We start from the raw sequence: 18,362 nt of genomic DNA, 5'->3' as shown, positions 1-18,362 counted from the left end.
TCGGCACTTGTAAACAGTATTGAATTCCTTGGTTAAACTTAGAATTTCCAGGGTATTTTTGCGTGTTTATGAAGCTTATGAGCTCCGAATGGGTGTTAAGAGCGACAAAGCTCCTCGTGGGTAAGTTAGACACTCTTATAACCCACTTATTTTTCCCTGAGCCCAAGGGAGGGTCGCGGGGGGAACCATCCAATGCAGCAGGAGAGAGCGTGCATCAAGGTCACTAAAAAGAAGAATAAACAGCACCGCCTCGAAAAAAAACGAATTATTTCTAACGGCCTTCAGGGTGATTAGCGTTTTATACACACACACACAAAAAAAAAAAACAAAAAAAAAAACCATGAAGATAACCTTGCTTTAAACCGCGGAATTTATTCTTGGTTTAAAGTACAATTTTACGTGCTTGGTCACCATGGACCTCCTTGGAGTATCTTACTACAATACACCGGTTTACAATCTGGCTTGAATATATCTTTATTTTTGACGAGGAAATCAAGTCAGCAGAGCGGGGTAAATGCAGTCAAGCAGCACACAAAGTGATGACAGTGCCAAGGTTCCTCGCCTCGCCTTCAACAGCCTCGTGAATGACATTCCGGCGTCTTCCTTTTCGTCTCTAACTTGAACCGACGGAAGCATTAAGAAGAGATGCTTGATTGGCTCTGCCACGAAAACTAGTCATCAGCAAGCACGAGGCATTCCACTCTCCCACCGCCATGCACCGCAGAGCTTCGAGTCGTGTGTGTGTGTGTGTGTGTGTGTGTGTGTGTGTGTGTGTGTGCTCCGGGCCTTCCGTCATCAGCGTCCAGTCGGAAGTATCATGAAGGTAACAATACTCATTGAAGAAAATGGAATATTATCAGTGTTAATTCATTGTTAGTTACATTTACCACAAAATAAATTCAGTAGATGGTAAAGAATATCCTCCGTTGATTAAGAATTCTTCCTTTGGACTTATAATTCTGAATTAAAAAATTTCTTGACATTGTAATGGAGAATATTAATGAAGCGGCGTAATGTCCTTATGATACGTACCGTTGACTGCACTTGGCGAGATGTTTGAAACAACCAAGAAAGAACCGGGTGTGCGCCTGACCGTGAACGCCCTGTGTACACATTGCTCAGTGTGTGTGTGCGTGTGTGTGTGTGTGTGTGTGTGTGTGTGTGTGTGTGTGTGTGTGTGTGTGTGTGTGTGTGTGTGTGTGTGTGTGTGTTTAAATACATTTAATAAATTAGTAAATAAATTAGTTAAAATATAAATATATAAATAAATAGATAAATATATTATACTATAAAATGGCAGAAAAACTTCCACCTCTTCGGTACTAAGGCCCAGCTGTTCACGTCGGATGCGAGGCCTTGCAGCGAGGGAGCCTGGCGGCCGGTGTGAACATCTCATTGAAAACAACAGATGCGATCGGAAGCCACGAGGCGGCACAGAGCGCGGCATCACTCCCGGCGTGAACAGCGCTTGAACAAACATCATAAAAAAATCCTATTTGGAGGATTGACAACCGCCAACCATAACACGCCGCTCTGCCGCTGCCACCCTCAAACACACACACACACACACACACACACACACACACACACACACAAATAGCGTTATAATAAAATAAAAAAAACGATAATTTACCCTGAAACTAATATGTAGTTGCCAAGAGAAATGCACACAGCTAAGATATTTATGAACTCAATACCTCTATTGCAATAAAAATAAAACAATAATAATGACAATAATAATAATAATGAAAATAATGATAATAATGATAATAACAATGATAATAATAATTAAAAACGCATAACAACAAGGGTGATGGAAGAGGCGCGTCGCTCAGCTCTTGTACATGTCACACAGGATCTTCTCCATGGGCGTGTTGCCGATGGTGGCGGTGAAGAAGAGCGCCTGCACGCGGGGAGGCGGCGGGGCGCGCAGCGAGGCCAGCAGCAGCAGCAGGCGGCCGAAGCGCGCGGGGCGGGCGGGGTAGTGCGCCCGCACGTGCTGGCTCAGCATCACCTGCGCCTGGTCCTGCAGCGACTCCACCTGCGCGGCGTCCTTCAGGCCGCGCACTGGGGAGGAGGAGGAGGATGTAGAGGAGGGCAAGAATCCATATGCACATGAACAAGAGAGCAAAGTAGGCACGGAAACGTAAGTTCACTGGGTAGTACACAGATGGCGGGATGAAGGGAACAAATGTATTTAGATAAAACTGTAATATTAATAAAAAAAAACACTCGGATTATGAAGTTAAGATGATTGCACGCGTCCATGGCGGGCGATAATGTTTTGGGTGTTGTCCGCCTCTGGGTCGCATGTCTGTTTGACTACAGGCGTGTTTTACCAGACATCTAAAAACAATGTGACATTCGTTTAACAAAGCCAGCAAAGTACTGTTCCCTTAAAGAGAAATTTAAAGTTCGAAAGTTTAACGAAAATGTTAAGTTGGAGAGGCGTCTTGATACTCCCCGCTGGAAAGTGTTCAAGTCTTAGGAGCAGGGTATACAAAGGAAAGTTGGCCCTGTGAATGGGATGAAAGCATAATGACTCTGTTTAACAGATGCTCCGCAACGACTTTGATCAGCAACTTTGGCTCATAGCCAGTCCATGTAAGTGTTGACAAGTGATGGAGCAGGGACACCCCCGCCCCACTTCTGACTTTGTAGGGACGAAGCCAGAGGCGCCTCCCCAACACTTCACAACACTCTCATGGTCAGTCATCAGATCAGTAATCCTTGCAGGAATCCCACGCATCCGCAAAATGTCCCAAAGTGCCTCACGATGACCAGAGTAAAATGCCTTCTTGAAATCGACATAGGCTATGAGTAATTCCCATGTCGAAACTCACGTCTGCCTTCCACAAGGACACAAAGTGCTAGGATCCGGTCAGTTGTTGACTTTGCTGAAGGGAGAAAGGAAGTGAAAAGGAAGGAAAATGAAGATGATAAACAGCGAGGAGTACGCCTCCCTTTCCGCGGCCTCCGCTCACCTGGCCGGAAGAGCACAATGGCCTTCAGGTAAGCGAACTCCGCTGGGTCCACCGCCAGGTCCCGGAAGGCGCCCGCCACCTCCGACAGCTGCCTGATGTCGTGGGCGGCTTGGGCGGCCTTGTGGGCGTGGGCGAGGGCGTGGGCGTGGGCGGAGGGGGTGAGGAGGGGGCAGGTGGGCAGCGGGAGGGACCACTGGACCGCGTTCAGCACGAAGAGCTCCGACCAGACCTCCTCGAGCAGCACCACCTGGCGGGGCGAGGAGGACGTACAGGACACTCCACTCCACTCCACTCCACTCGCACTCTCTCTCTCTCTCTCTCTCTCTCTCTCTCTCTCTCTCTCTCTCTCTCTCTCTCTCTCTCTCTCTCTCTCTCTCTCTCTCTCTATCTCAGTGTGTTTATTTTTGTTAGTGCGGTTTTTATTTTTATTTTTTTTTGTGTTAATCGTTACGCATTCTTGACTTTCAATCTGTGATCTCTCTTTATAACAAACACCTAACAACATAATATTATATCACCATGTGGATCAAGTATGTAAACCTTTCCTTTACCAGCAGCGACCCCCCTTCAACTGTCCATACCGATCTCCTGCAATATCACAGAGCTATGTCCCCTCTCCCGTCTTTCATACCCTCCTCCTGCCACTACTGTCATTACTCTGCTCTTCTCTCCTCCCTTTCCACAACTTCCAGAGCCGTGTGACATCTCCCGTTGCCTTCTGCCTCTACCTCTTCGCCTCTCTCTTCCCTCTTCCCATCGTCCCCGAGCCGTGTCCCTTCTCGCCTCCTGATCTCCCTCCAGTTCCTCTCCTCCCTTTCCACAACTTCCCGAGCCGTGTGACATCTCCCGCTGCCTTCTGCCTCTACCTCTTCGCTTCTCTATTCCCTCTTCCCATCGTCCCCGAGCCGTGTCCCTTCTCGCCTTCTGATCTCCCTCCAGTTCCTCTCCTCCCTTTCCACAACTTCCCGAGCTGTGTGACATCTCCCGTTGCCTTCTGCCTCTACCTCTTCGCCTCTCTCCTCCCTCTTCCCATTGTCCCCGAGCCGTGTCCCTTCTCGCTGCCTGATCTCTCTCCATTTCCTCCGCTCACCTGGTCTCGGAAGGGCAGACTGCTGAAGGAGGGAAGGTTCTTGGCCCACTTCACCGCCATGAACAGTAATCGAGCGGCCGTTTCTTGCACCGACTCCTGCAGCGGGTCCCACAGCGGCGCCGTCTCCAAGTACGAGGCTCCTGACGACGATGACGAGGAGGACACAGGCGGCAGGTGAGAGCCCAGGAGTCCTCCACTTGACGTCTCCTCGCTGCCTCCGCCCGTGACGTCCACAGGAGACTCGACGTTCCGGAGACCTGCGGGAGACACACACATGCAAACTGGCTACTTTCGGAACCACTTCACACGCTCTCTCTCTTTTCATCATCTGTCTGTGTCGGTCTGTCGTCTTTCCTCCCGTTTCACATGCCCCCTCTTTCTCCTCCTCTCCCTCCCCCTCCCTTCCACTTACTGGGGTCATGGTCGTCCTTGGCGGGGGAGTGGGCGCGGGTCATCCCAAGGAGCCCCGCCGCCCCGCCCCCGTTAGTCGCCCCGGACATGTGGTTGATGGTTGACGGGTTGTTGTTGTTGATGATGATGCTGTTGGTTGAGGCGGCCGTGGCGCTGGCGGCGGACGAGGAGGAAGACGAGGACGAGGAAGACGAGGACGAGGACGAGTTGGCGGAGGAGATGGAGGGTGGCGGCTGTGCGGGGTTGGAGGTGATGGAGGCCAGGGCGTGGTGGGGGTGGGTGGGCGTGAAGGGCGTGCTGGTGACGGACGGAGGGGCCAGGAACCCGCGCGATCCACCCATAGCGGCGGATACCAGGCCAGGGATGGGGATGGGCGGCCTGCGGGGGGGGGGGGGAGGGGAGGGTCAGTGCCTCTGTGTGTGTGTGTGTGTGTGTGTGTGTGTGTGTGTGTGTGTATGTTCAATATGTAACTAAAACAGACAAATCCAATAGAAAATAGAAAGTGAACTACAAGTAATTAAGATTCCACAAGTGTGTGTGTGTGTGTGTGTGTGTGTGTGTGTGTGTGTGTGTGTGTGTGTGTGTGTGTGTGTGTGTGTGTTCAATATGTAACTAAAACAGAAATATCCAATAGAAAATAGAAAATGAACTACAAGTAATTAAGATTCCACAAGCTAAATAAAACTGAATTCCCCTAACAATAGCAATAAAACAGATTATCACAAGCTGCTACAACAATCAGATCTATTTATGGAAGGAAACTGTCATAAAGATAAAGATGAAAGAAAAGCATCCTTAATAAAGAGTTAACGAGGAAGGAAGCAACAGACACAGAGATGAGCCGTCCGTGGCAGGCCAAGTTACGCATCAAAGCGCTCGCTGACAGACTCTTGTTACTCGTGTTGGCAAAGGATCCTCCCGACGAGATAGTTGCTTTTTTATTTGATAGTATTGATTGTTTTACATGTATAGGGTAGGCGGTGGCTGAGTGGTAGCGTGCTGGGCCCACATTCACCGCGTGAAGGACGACGCGAGTTCGAATCCCCAGGCTACCACCTCGGATTTTTCAGTCACCGCCGAGTGGCTTAAAACTACCCACATGCTGTCCTGAAGACCATCCATCAATCCGGACTCTAGAGGAAACCGTCCAAGTAAATCAAGAACGAGTTCCGGGGGGCAGCATGAGCCAAGAGAAGATGGCGCCACTATAAACACCTGACTAGGAGCCGATTCCACAGTCCAACACAGTGTCTTCGTAACAGACCGAACCAAACAATAGAATCCCATACAATCGAAAATGGTGAGGTCTTCGATGCCACGCTAAATACACAAGACTTTTCCTGTAGAGTTTCATCAAATTTGTGAACTTAAATACGAACACAAGACACTATACAAGGAGATTTCGAAGGCTCTGGTATTGGTTTGAGGAAATTTCGAAGGCTCTGGTATTGGTTTGGGAGCTTACTAACCCAACATGGGGCACTGTGAAACTGGCCCTAAGTGCATTTATATGAGCCGTGAACACCACTAATATGAGCCTGTGGACGACCGCTTCGATGAATGATGATGATGTCACACGATTCCTATCTATGGTTCGGGATTTACCTCTAGACTCCTGGGATCCCATAAGGAAAACTTGACTTGAAAGGACAACTCATGTGTGACAAATAGAAAGTAGGTTGTTGTTTTTGTTTATTCCCTCCTTAGCGTGTGACGTCATGCGCGAACTGCCTCAAAATTACAACCAAGAGTGGGACGACTGTATTCCTTGGTCCGTATTTTAAACGAAGCGAACTCCCTGTATTATTTTTCCCAAGGCCACAGAGAGTTAGCGCAAAGTTGCTAGATTGTCTTACTCAGCCTCATATATACCGACTTCCGACCCAAAAACTGTCTCGTGGACCCCAATAAGGAGATTCACTTATAATTATCGTTAAAATAGTTAATTCCTGATGTTTCTTGGCAATAGTTAGGCGTCAGAAACCGGTAAATACTATGCTCTGAGTACGACAATCTGGCAACGGTGAGACTAACGAGGTTTTAATATAATGGGTGACTTTTCCCGCTCAAGGTGAAGTCGTGTAAAACTATCACTGGGATCACAAAACACTCCATGATAGTCCCAGCAATTTCCACGAGGGTCTTTTCAAACAAACGAATCGAGGGGCTTTAGGCTTCTACTGTAAGACATTCCCTTCTCACATCAACTCTTTATAAAGGTCAAGGAGGGCATCAATCGGGTTCCAATGAGTGTTTCTTTAGGTTCATGGTACAGAAGAAGGGTCAAACTATCACCAGGGTCATAAAACTACTCCCGGAAATGCCCACAACTCCTAGGAAAGCCTTGTCAAATAGGTGAACTTGGGCGCCGAAATGTTTTAAAATACGGCCCATAGGTTGGTATTCTTTGACGACCCTTCCTCTCACATCAACAATTTCCAAAGGCCAAAAAGGAGGTTAATCGAGTTCTAATGAGTGTTCTTTTAGGTTCGCGGTACAGAAGAAGGCTCAGACTACCACCAGGGTCATAAAAGTACCCCTGGAAATGCCCTAAACTCCCACGAAAGACTAGTAAATTACGTGTTCTTGGGCGCAGAAATGTTTAAAAATATGGCCCTTAGACTTTGGTTACTCCCTCCCACCTCCCGCCCCTGCTGCCCCGGACTCACGTGAACACCCCAACCGCCACGGCCGCCTCCCTCAGCAGTCTCTCCTGGTCCATGTCCGCGAAGGCCTCGGGGCGGATGGTAGCTGTGTTCCGAGGCTGCCGCTCGTTCTGCACCGCTGTGGGAGGGGGGGAAGGGTCACTGTACCAGACACACACACACACACACACACACACACACACACACACACACACAATCCTCATTCCGTACCCCACCACACAACACTCAATCTCACCCTCCACTTCCTTTCCCATACATCCATACACACAACTCCATCTTATAACAAACTCACAAAGAAAACAGAATGGGTGACAGTCCACATTGAAGAAAAACAAACTTATGGTGTGGGCCTGCAAAGTAAGATTCATTGATTGAGTGTGGTATGCAGTCATGGCGCCGCAGTGCAAAGTAAGACATCTCAGTGAACACGTCCCTCTAGGTTTGTGTCTGTCTCCCTCCGTCAGCCTGCCATGCCTAGGAACGTTACTCTGAGTGTTGGTCTTTGTGCGTCAGCCCTGTCTCCTGTCCCTTGCATCAGGTGTCCCACGCTCTAGCCACGCATCCGTCCGTCTGTCCGTCTGTCTGCGTTCCTCCTCCTCCTTCACCATCTCTCCCTCCTTCTCCTCCTCGTCCAGTCCACCATCCTCCTTCTTCACTTCCTCCTTCGCCTCCTTCCGTCACAGCCGCCGGTCAGGGCCACGACTCACCGTCCTTGTTCATGCCCATTTGGATGCACTTCTTGAGGCGACACGCTTGGCACTGGTTCCGGTGAGCCTTGTCCACGATGCAGGTGCCCGTCCCTGCCTGGCATCTGCGGGAGGAGTAGAGGCTGGTGGTGACGGAAGGAAAGAAGAGAGAATCCAGAAAGTCTCGTAAGAATGGATATGTGAAAAGAATGAGGCACCAGTATGACTTAGCTGTGTCTTAAGCTTTTACCGGCCTCTTGCAGATTCCTTCCGTTCTTATGTTCTTAAGTTCTTAATGGTCAAGAGTGATTAGCTGCTTTTAATTTGTAACGAAGGCACAGGAAGAAAATGGAAATAAAAACCGTCCCTTATTAACTAGTCATTTCAAACACCAGAGAGGAAGATTCAATAGATTTCCCGTCTCGCTAAAGGAAAATGAAGAAAGAGAAGACAATGGAAGAAGAAAAGAACAAAAGAAAGCGAGAAGACAATGAAAAAATGAAGATAATGAATAGAAGAAACAAAAGACAAGGACGCAACAAAGAAAACCAAGAAAACAAAGAAAACGAAGAAAAAGAAGTAGAAAACAAATAAATAAATGATGAAAAAAAGAAGCAAGAAAAGAAGAAATAAATGGTGACGAGATGTAAAGAAAAGACGAAGACGAATAAATGAGGAGGAAAACGAAAAAAAAGAAAAGAAATACAAAAAAGTAAATAATAAACAGAAGAAACGAAGGAAAGATGAAGATAAAAGATAAAAGAAACGAAGAAAAGGAAAAAAGGAAAAAGAAAAAGAAACACGTGTTAATAGCACAAAAACTGTGCCAGATCGGCGTCGCATGACCCTCCAACACAACACCCCCCCAACAATTTATGTTATGCAACCAGGGGTCTAAAATGGAAAATGCTGAAAAGTAAGGATGGCGCCACTATAAACACTTGCCTGTGCCACAACGGGCTGGGGCCGACCATCAGGTCCTACTATGAAGGCCTACCGGTGCCACAGGCCAAGACGTTAAAAAAAAAGCTCACTTTGTTTATAATGCCATGTTGTAGGGTTTATCAGGGCTAACAAATGTTATTATACAATGTCATGTCTACAATGCATGGGTAAACCAGGAAAACAACTTGAAGAGAACAACAAGAAGATGGACAATCTGTTGATCGGCGTCGAAGGGAAAACTTACCTGTAAATGAGTTTGCGCCTGACGGACCTCTTGAAGAAGCCGGAGCAGCCGTTGCAGGCGAGGATGCCGTAGTGTTTACCTGAGGACGTGTCGCCGCAGACCAGGCAGGTGAGGCCCGGGGACACACGCCTGCCTCCGCCCCCGCCCACCCCCAGGCCGCCCACGCCCACGCTGCCAGCTGGAAGGGGGGGAGAGGGTGTTGGGTGGGGGTCTGGGTGAAGGCTTGAGTGAGAGGGTGAGGGAAAGTCAGTCTCTCTCTCTCTCTCTCTCTCTCTCTCTCTCTCTCTCTCTCGATGTTTTTCTCACTAACTATCTTTCCATCTAACTATCTATCTATCTATCTATCTATCTATCTATCTTTCTATCTATCTATCATTCCCTTGGCCTCCACACTCACCCACGCTGACGGTGCCGATGCTGCCGCCGCCCATGGTCACGCAGCCGATGGAGGAGGACACACACACGGCGTTGGCGAGGGTGGAGGGGCAGCGTCCACCCAGCGGCGACAGGCGGCCCCCGAGCAGACCCCCGCCTAGCTGCGAGAGAGGGAGGTGGCGGTGAGGACACAAGCGGTGGGGTGTGAGAGGTCATAAGGGTTTCGTCGCCCAAGTTCACATATTTGACATGGCTTTCGTAGGAGCTGTAGGCCTTTCCAGTAGTAGTTTTATGACCCTGGTGGTAGTTTGACCCTTCTTCTGTAACATGAACCTGAAGAGACACTCATTAAAACCCGACTGACCCCCTCTTTGACCTTTAGAAATAGTTGATGTGAGAAGCGATGGTGTCTTAAAATACAGCCCTTAGTGTGTTCACGTTGACGGTCTAGTAACCTTTATTGTTATCATTGTTATTAAAAGAAGCGAAACAGGGAACAGAGAGGATCGTGTTCTTAAACCTTTAGCAGCCCAAGCACACATATTTGACAAGGCTTTCCTAGGAGTTTTGGGCATGTCTAGGGGTACTACTTTTATGACCCTGGTGGCAGTTTGACTCTTCCTCTGTACCATGAACGTAAAAAACACTCATGAAAACCTGATTAATCTCCTTTATGGCCTTTGGAGATAGTTAACATGAGAGGTGGAAGAGGCTGAAAATACCTACCCAGGACATGGGCTGTACCACCATTGCCAGATTATCGTACTCAGAGCCTCATATTACTGGTTTCTGAGTCATAGCTATTGCCAAAAAACACCAATAATTAACCATTTTAACGATAACTATATATGAAGGCAGATATTGGGGTCGAGACGGCAGTTTTTTGGGTCGGATATCGGCAAACATAGGGGGCTGAATACGACAGTCTAGCAACGTTGGACTGTACAAGCATGATAGTTTTAGCAAGGAGAAAGGCCGCTACCTTCTCACAATGCCCCGACTATTCTACGGCGCTGGTTCTTGTTACGTACCTGGTGGTGGTGGTGCATGGAGAGGGAGGGCGGCGGGAAGGGCGCGGGGGCCAGCATGGGCGTGGCGTGGGAGGTGAGCGGGGAGCTGGCGGGGGAACAAGAAGGGGGCGACTCGACGGGGGAGCTGGCGGGGCTGCTGCAGGAGTCACCGGGGGAACGCGGGGAGCGGCAGTAATCCCTGGGGCCTGAGGGAGGAAGAAAAGGGTCAGGGATGAATCAGCTTGCCCAGTCAGCAGCCGCGCGGATCACAGGTCATTAATAAGGGGAGGGGAGGTTAGGTCACGCCACACACGCCGGGACAGGGACTACATGCCGACTCTTCCAGTCAGGAGGAATGGTACGAGACTGCCATATTGAAGTCAAGACCGCATGCAGCCCACCACAACAGCTTTGAGCAGCTCCGCACTGATGATACAAACACCAACTGCCTTCCACCCCTTATCCTGCCAATTCTTTCGGTCCCTCGATATGAAACACAGTACGGTTACATTTTGTTATTCTTTTTGACAAGAAGTTTAATGACGAGATTTTCTATTCTTTTTTTTTTTCTACACGTCCTCTGCGTGTATCGAAACACACGAGAAATTAATCAAGATCAGGGTATTCCCCGGCTGCCTGGGATTGAACCCGCGACCAGCGTGACGGGAGAGCCACTCCTTACCGAGTCGGCCAAAGAGGTACCCCGCTGGCTAAGTGGGTTATGGGAGGCTCGTTCATCAGGCCGTCGCCGCACTACAGAAGCCTGAGTGTAGCAACAAACCTTAAATCAGTTGAAAAGAACTTTGCATTGTGGAAAACCCTGCAGTTCTGGGGATCTTTCGACGAGGATGCTGTCTATATCTTTAGCAACATCTCCGGCATTGCTACCCTGTCCGACGATGCAGCTCTGTTCCAGGAGCCCACACTCAGGGCCCACTAAGTTATGGAAAGCTAAAAGGCAGCCCGAATGATTGGCTGTAGGGGAAGGAGAGGAAAGCCAGCCCCCATATCTCCCCCTACCTATCTATCAATCTATCTATCTATCTATCTTTTTTTTTTTTACAACAATGGAGACAGCTCAAGGGCACGAAAAAAGTAAACAATATTAAAAAAAAGCCCGCTACTCGCTGCTCACAAAAAGAATCCAAAGAGGTGGCCGAAAGAGAGGTCAATTTCGGGAGGAGATCTATCAACCTATCTATCTATCTCCATTATCATTATCGCCGTCATAATATATTCGGTCATCCATCTTCTGTTTACATTTCTTTTATTTCCCCCATCATCCTTTTCCATCCTGCGGCCTTTTCTTCATTCGTCAATTACTCTGTGTCCTTCCCGTCCCCTCCTTATCCCATTCTTCATAACCACATCTTTTTTTTCCTACCCTCGTTACCCTCCACCCCCACCCCCCTAGCGCCAGCCCTCCCCCTCCCCTCTCGTCCCCTTCCCCCTTTCCTCCCCTCCCCTAATCCGTGCCCATAATCACTGCAAGAGGATCAGTTGTGGATTAGGAAATGGATTCGACGATTGGAGCTCACTCACACGACCGCCAATCCACGCCGCCCTTTCCTTCCTCCTTCAAATCACGCCCTCCTCCTCCTCTTCCTCCTCCTCCTCCTCCTCCTCCTCCTCCTCCTCCTCCAGACTGATCAGTAATTTTCGACGATCAGAGAACCGAAGTGGAAAATCAGATCCCTTCTTATGTTGTGTTTGTTTGTGTGTTTCCTTGTACGAGAGAGAGAGAGAGAGAGAGAGAGAGAGAGAGAGAGAGAGAGAGAGAGAGAGAGAGAGAGAGAGAGAGAGAGAGAGAGAGAGAGAGAGAGAGAGAGAGAGAGAGAGAGAGAGAGAGAGAGAGAGAGAGAGAGAGAGAGAGAGAGAGAGAGAGAGAGAGAGAGAGAGAGAGAGAGAGAGAGAGAGAGAGAGAGAGAGAGAGAGAGAGAGAGAGAGAGAGAGAGAGAGAGAGAGAGAGAGAGAGAGAGAGAGAGAGAGAGAGAGAGAGAGAGAGAGAGAGAGAGAGAGAGAGAGAGAGAGAGAGAGAGAGAGAGAGAGAGAGAGAGAGAGAGAGAGAGAGAGAGAGAGAGAGAGAGAGAGAGAGAGAGAGAGAGAGAGAGAGAGAGAGAGAGAGAGAGAGAGAGAGAGAGACCCACCCATCCACCCACCCTAACCATCAATACTCTCTCACCTCCACACCACCGTTCCCATCACCTCTATTAGTACGCATTTTTTCCGCCTCCCTGTCGCCCCCCCTGCCGCCCCCCCTGCCGCCGCCTCCACCCCTGACAGCCCTATCATGCTCCCCCTGCCCGCTAATCCTTCCTTCCCCTCCCCGACCAATCCCTGCCACCTTGCAATCCTTCCTAATCCTTCGTAATCCCCAAAGGAACACATCGAGGGATTATTAATCTTAAGAGTACATGTTAACTGCCAGGGGTGAAGGTGAAGGTGGTGGTGATGGTGGTGGTGGTGGTGATGGTGGTGGTGGTGGTGGAGAAAATGGTGAAGGTGGAGGAATGGTGTTTGGTGATGAGGTGATGATTGTGGTGGTGATGAAGGCGTGATTGCAATGGTGAGTATAGTAAAAGACGAAAAAAAGTTAAAATATTAATAGTGATGTAATGGTGATGTTAAGTGACGTGGTGACACTTAGATGATGGTGAAGCTGCTGATGGTGACAAATAGTAATGGTAGAGGTATAGGGATGATGGAATATAGTGATGGTGGTGTTGGCGGTGGTGATGACATTGGTGTTTATAATGTGGTGAAGTTAGCGTGGTGGTAATAGTAGTGGTTTCGTTGTTAGTGGTGGGTATGGCAGTGGTGATGGTAGTGGTGGTGGTACTGGTTATGGTTGTGGTGGTTTTGGCGTAGTGGGGATGACTGGCTTTGGTTATGGTGCAGTCGTGTTGGTAATGGAAACATGGAAATATGGAAATGCAGGCAACAGAAAACCTATTGGCTCATTACGAGGTTGCCCGCTTTGATGATTTAATCTGCTCGACAGCCACTCGGGGCCTGGGGAGCAGATAAAAGCACCTTGATATTCAGTTTACTCCTGACGCAACGAAATGACGGTCGATTCGATTTTTTAAGGAGTTGATGGTATTTGCATTTACTACTTATGAGGGAAGATTGTTCCAGTGGCGGATGACTCGGTTCGAAAAAAAACTCCATCCAATGTCTGTGTTGCATCGACTCGACTGAATGGGTAAACCGTTATTTCTAGTTCTTGAGTTGGTTTGCAATTGAAAGAATTTGGAGTAATCGACATTATTCAACTTTTTCAGGTACTTGAAGACTTGAATCATATTCCCTCGTAGGCGTCTTTTCTCCAATGTAAAGAGATTGAGGCGCTTGAGTAGTTCCTCGTACGGTTGGGCCCTTAAGGTTGGTGTTGGTTATGGTGCAGTCGTGTTGGTAATGGTGCTGGTTATGGTACAAGTAGTGTTGGTAATGGTTTTGGTTATGGTACGATTCGTGTTGGTAATGGTGCTGGTTATGGTACGATTCGTGTTGGTAATGGTGTTGGTTATGGTACGATTCGTGTTGGTAATAGTGTCGGTGGTAGAATCAGTGGTGTTGGTGACGGTGTTGATGGTGGTGATAGCGAGGCAATCTTCCTCATAATAATTAGCTACATTAATATCTCCCAACACCCTCCGACGATCACATAAATTAATTGGGAGTGGAACAAGGGGAGAGAGGGAGAGAGGGGAGAGAGGAACAGAGGGGAGAGAAGAAAGAGGGGAGAGAGGGGGAGGAGAAAGGAGAGGGGAAGGGTCAGGATGAGAGGATGAGAGGTAGAGACACAGAGGGGAGAGAGGGGAGAGAGAGGGGAGAAGAGGAAGGAAGGGAAGGAGGGGAGAGAGTCAGAGGGGGAGGGAGGGGAGAAAGAGAGGGAGGAAAACCTTTCTTCCCCAATCTGTTACACTCTCGGCCTGACCATGTGTTGAGGGGGGGATGGGGGGCGAAGGGGGGAGGGGAGAGGGGGGCGACGGAGGGGGGGAAGCGATTGAGAGATGGGGAGACTTAAAAAGGAAAGCCAAGGTATGAATATTGAGAGGGACACACACACACACACACACACACACACACACACACACACACACACACACACACACACACACACACACACACACACACACACACACGAGGTCGATTTTCCATATTGTTGAGAAAAAAAAAATCACAGTCATTATCAGTATTACGACAAAAATATAAAAAAAATAATATAGTTTTTTTTATATACTTTTCGTTCTAAGCGGGAAATGCGTTACTGAAGAGATCGTGTAAAGTAAACATCGCGTAATTCTAATATATATTTTCCCCATAAGAATACATGCTAAGTCATCGGAGCTTAGCTGGCGTTAATAAAAAGCAACGGATAACTTTACTAATTTTACTGTACGTCGAGTTCTTTAAAAAAAAAGCGTCAGATTTGAATTCACGCATAACTGTAGAGACATCTGTTCCCATCCATAAAATCCAGAAGTCTTAATCCCTCTAACGAAGACAACAACAAAAAAGCGACAAATTTCACTTCGCGTATTACTAAAGAGATCTCTCCCAAACATCAACAACTCTATTCCATCTCGGAGCAACTTCAACTAGAGGCTTTTCAAACGGGCAAACTAAGGTGGGGAAACGTTTAAAAATACAACCTTTAATTCCCTCTAGCAACAAAAAAAAAACCCAGATAAATAGCAAAGTTACAAGGACCGGAAAATTCCAAGGCGAAATGATTGGAGATGGGGGGAAAAATAAAAGTAAAGTAGTATCCCATTGAAACTCAGCGGGAGAAAACGTAAAAAGGGAACAAGTAACAAAAAGAAAACGTGATTTAGAAGTTCCGGGGAGAGATGAGAGGGAGGGAACGTCAGAGGGGAGGGGGGGAATCGAGGGGGGGCAGGGGAAGGGGGGGGGCTCTTGGCAACTCATCACTGGGAGCTTTGATGCAATTACGGGTTTGACAGAGTCGTCCCTGGAAGTAATTTAATATATCCCGTTTTCTCTGGCATTTTTCCTCTCTCTCTCTCTCTCTCTCTCTCTCTCTCTCTCTCAGCCATTTGTTACTTCGTCAGTCAGTCAGTCAACTCCATCAGTCAATCAGTCACATAATCCGTCAGTAAGATTGCCCTTTCTCACCCAATCAATTGCTCAGTCAACTCATTCATCAGTTTAGGGTTATTCAATCAGTCAGCTATAAATTCAGTCTGTCAGTCGAGTGTTCAATCAGTCAACCAATCACTCAGTCACTCAATTACTCAGTCAACTCGTCCATCAATCGTTCAGCTATCCATTCAGTCAGTCAGTTAGTCAGTCCTTCAGTCATCTACGCAGCTATCTATTCAGTCTGTCAGTCGATCGTTCAGTCAGCCAGTCGGTCAGTCAATCAATCAACCAGTCAGTCAGTCAGTCAACAAGTCCACCATTGCCAGTCGGTCAGCCAGTTAGCCAGTCTACCCTTGTCAGTTGGTTAATCGTTCAGTCTGTCGGTCAGTCCATCAGTCTCAGTCAGTCAGTTCACCCTTGTTAGTCAATTGTTCATTTAGTCCGTCAGTCAGTCAGCCAGTCAGTCAGTCCACCCTTGTCAGTCGGTCAGTCATTCAATCATTCAGTCAGCCCGTCAGTCAGTTCACCCTTGTTAGTTAGTCAATCGTTCAGTTAGTCCGTCAGTCAGTCAGGCCAGCATTGTTTGTCAGGCAGGCCGGGTGGGGGCTTCGGCAGCACAAATCCGGTGGGCTTCTCTGGCAACGAACACAGGTCACACTACCACGCCATTAATCAATAGTTCTCTCTCTCTCTCTCTCTCTCTCTCTCTCTCTCTCTCTCTCTCTCTCTCCAGCTGCTACTGTTATAAACGACCTATCAGTGCTGACGCGAACAGTAAATGAGAGGCGAATTGGTTTTCAACAAGAGGATTAGTTCAGTCTGCCCCTCCGCCCTCCCTCCCTCATGGCCCTTATAGAAAACGCTAGGCGGTCAGATGGCGGACAACTGGGTCTCAATGGAGGTTGGGTTAAAGAAGCCGTGAGTCCAGATAAAGGGAGCTAAGAGGGATAGATTTAATAGGAACGGGGAAAGGCAGGGAGGGCGGGGGTTAACGGGTGACAAATTATTCCTTAAAGGCTTTGGAATATTGTATAATTACTTGCGTGGCGCCGTGAGTGAGTCAGGGAGGGGAGCGGAAGGAAAGGGAGGGAGAGACAAGGAGAAAACGAAAGGCTTAAAAGGACAGACTATAGTAATGATGACGATATGTTTTAAAGACTTGAAAAAGGACAAAGACGAGAAGGAAATACAAAAGAACGAAGGGAGTAAGTAGGAAAATATGAGGAAAAGGGAAGGAGAAAGGAAGATAGGAGACAGATCCAGTGTTTGAGGAAGACGAAAGGCTTAAAAAGGGAGACTATGGCAATGATGAAGACTTCGAAATGAGAGAAAGAAATGAGAACGAGAAGAGGAAGTGGGAGAGAATGGAAAAACCTAAGGCTGTTTGTAATGTATAAAGAGAAAACGAAAGGCTTATAAAGACAGACTATAGTAATGCCGACGGTATGTTTAGTAAGACTTGAAAAAGAACAAAGAAGAGAAGTTAACAAGAAGAATAAAGAGAGGCAGTAGAAAAGAGTGAATGGATTTTTATTTTGAGGACAGACTACAGCAATGGTGACAGCATGTTTAGTAAGATTTGAAAAAGGACAAAGAGGGAAGGGAAACAAGAAGAGCGAAGAGAATTAAAAAAAAAAGTGTATGGAACCATCTTATTATTAGTAGAAGAGCATACGCTATAGCTACGCGCGGCCTCAGTGCTCATCTCCGTAACATTGCTCTTGTGTCTGTAGTGAATGAAATAGTTAACTTAGAAATTGTAAAGGACTTGAGGTTGTGTGTTGATTAACTTAATACCACAAAAATTATCAGGGTGAGGAAGCGCAGGAGGAGGAAGAGGTGGAAGAAGAGGAGGAGAAGAAGAGAGAGGAAGGAGAGAAGGAAGAGAATAAGGCGAAGGAGAGGGAGGAAGAGGAAGAAGAGAAGGAAGAGGAGAGGGAGAAGAAGAGAGAGGAAGAGGAAGAAGAGAAGGAAGAGGAGGAGGAGAAAGTGAAGGAAGAGAGGAGGAAGAAGAGAAGGAAGAGAAAGAAGAAAAGGAAGAGGAGGAGAAAGTGAAGGAAGAGAAAGACTAAATCAAGTTCAATTTTCGCCTCAAGATCATGAAAAGAAGAAGAAGAAGAGAGAGGAAGAGAAAGAAGAGAAGGAAGAGGAGCGGAAAGAGGAGGAGGAGAAAGTAAAGGAAGAGAAAGACTAAATCAGGTTATATTTTCGCCTCAAGATCATGAAAAGAAGAAGAGAGAGGAGGAGGAAGAAGAGAAGGAAGAGGAGCGGAAAGAGGAGGAGGAGAAAGTAAAGGAAGAGAAAGACTAAATCAAGTTCAATTTTCGCCTCAAGATCATGAAAAGAAGAAGAAGAGAGAGGAAGAGAAAGAAGAGAAGCAGAAAGAGGAGGAAAAAGATTTTGTTCATTTTTCACCACAAGATCACGAACAGAAGGAGCCAGAGAGGAGAAACAACACAGCTAACAGACAGACACAGACACAGACAGACAACCAGCCATCAGCGACCACTTAGCCATTATTTGGACAGATCATAATTTAGGTCAGTCAATTAATTAAGTAATGCATCTCTCTCTCTCTCTCTCTCTCTCTCTCTCTCTCTCTCTCTCTCTCTCTCTCCCGGGGCCGATGCGGTGTGGTGCGGCGTCCAATGAGCGATGGTGTTCCCTTGAGCCGCCAGCCAATAGGAGCCCTCCCTGGGGTCTTAGGGGGCCAATCAGAGTAGAGTGTTTTGCTCTGAACTTGTGACTTGGAATTAAAGAAGGATTTAGCGTGATGGGTAGTGCAGCCGCCTCTTCCTCCTCTTCCTCCTCTTCCTCCTCTTGCTCTTCTGCTTCCTCCGGT

At 47.7% G+C, this 18,362-nt stretch overlaps 1 protein-coding gene across 2 annotated transcripts in view; it reads right to left on the bottom strand.

The window, feature by feature from the left end:
* Positions 1-334: 334 nt before the first annotated feature.
* LOC126988706 (retinoic acid receptor RXR-gamma-like) overlaps positions 335-18,362 on the bottom strand; it is a 91,389-nt gene continuing 73,361 nt past the window's right edge. For both annotated transcript variants that reach the window (XM_050847062.1, XM_050847063.1), the window contains 9 exons: positions 10,433-10,617; positions 9,424-9,562; positions 9,027-9,204; positions 7,859-7,962; positions 7,155-7,269; positions 4,487-4,863; positions 4,075-4,331; positions 2,985-3,231; positions 335-2,067 (listed from right to left, as the gene is read on the bottom strand). In XM_050847062.1, the coding sequence (XP_050703019.1) occupies positions 1,832-2,067; positions 2,985-3,231; positions 4,075-4,331; positions 4,487-4,863; positions 7,155-7,269; positions 7,859-7,962; positions 9,027-9,204; positions 9,424-9,562; positions 10,433-10,617 (1,838 nt within the window). In that variant the 3' untranslated portion in view covers positions 335-1,831. The remainder of the gene's footprint in view (positions 2,068-2,984; positions 3,232-4,074; positions 4,332-4,486; positions 4,864-7,154; positions 7,270-7,858; positions 7,963-9,026; positions 9,205-9,423; positions 9,563-10,432; positions 10,618-18,362) is intronic.

This window comes from Eriocheir sinensis, chromosome 70, assembly GCF_024679095.1.
Source record: "Eriocheir sinensis breed Jianghai 21 chromosome 70, ASM2467909v1, whole genome shotgun sequence".
Classification (NCBI taxonomy): domain Eukaryota; kingdom Metazoa; phylum Arthropoda; class Malacostraca; order Decapoda; family Varunidae; genus Eriocheir; species Eriocheir sinensis.
The sequence above is the reverse complement of the archived record's forward strand: the minus strand, read 5'-3'. Positions and strand labels throughout refer to the sequence as shown.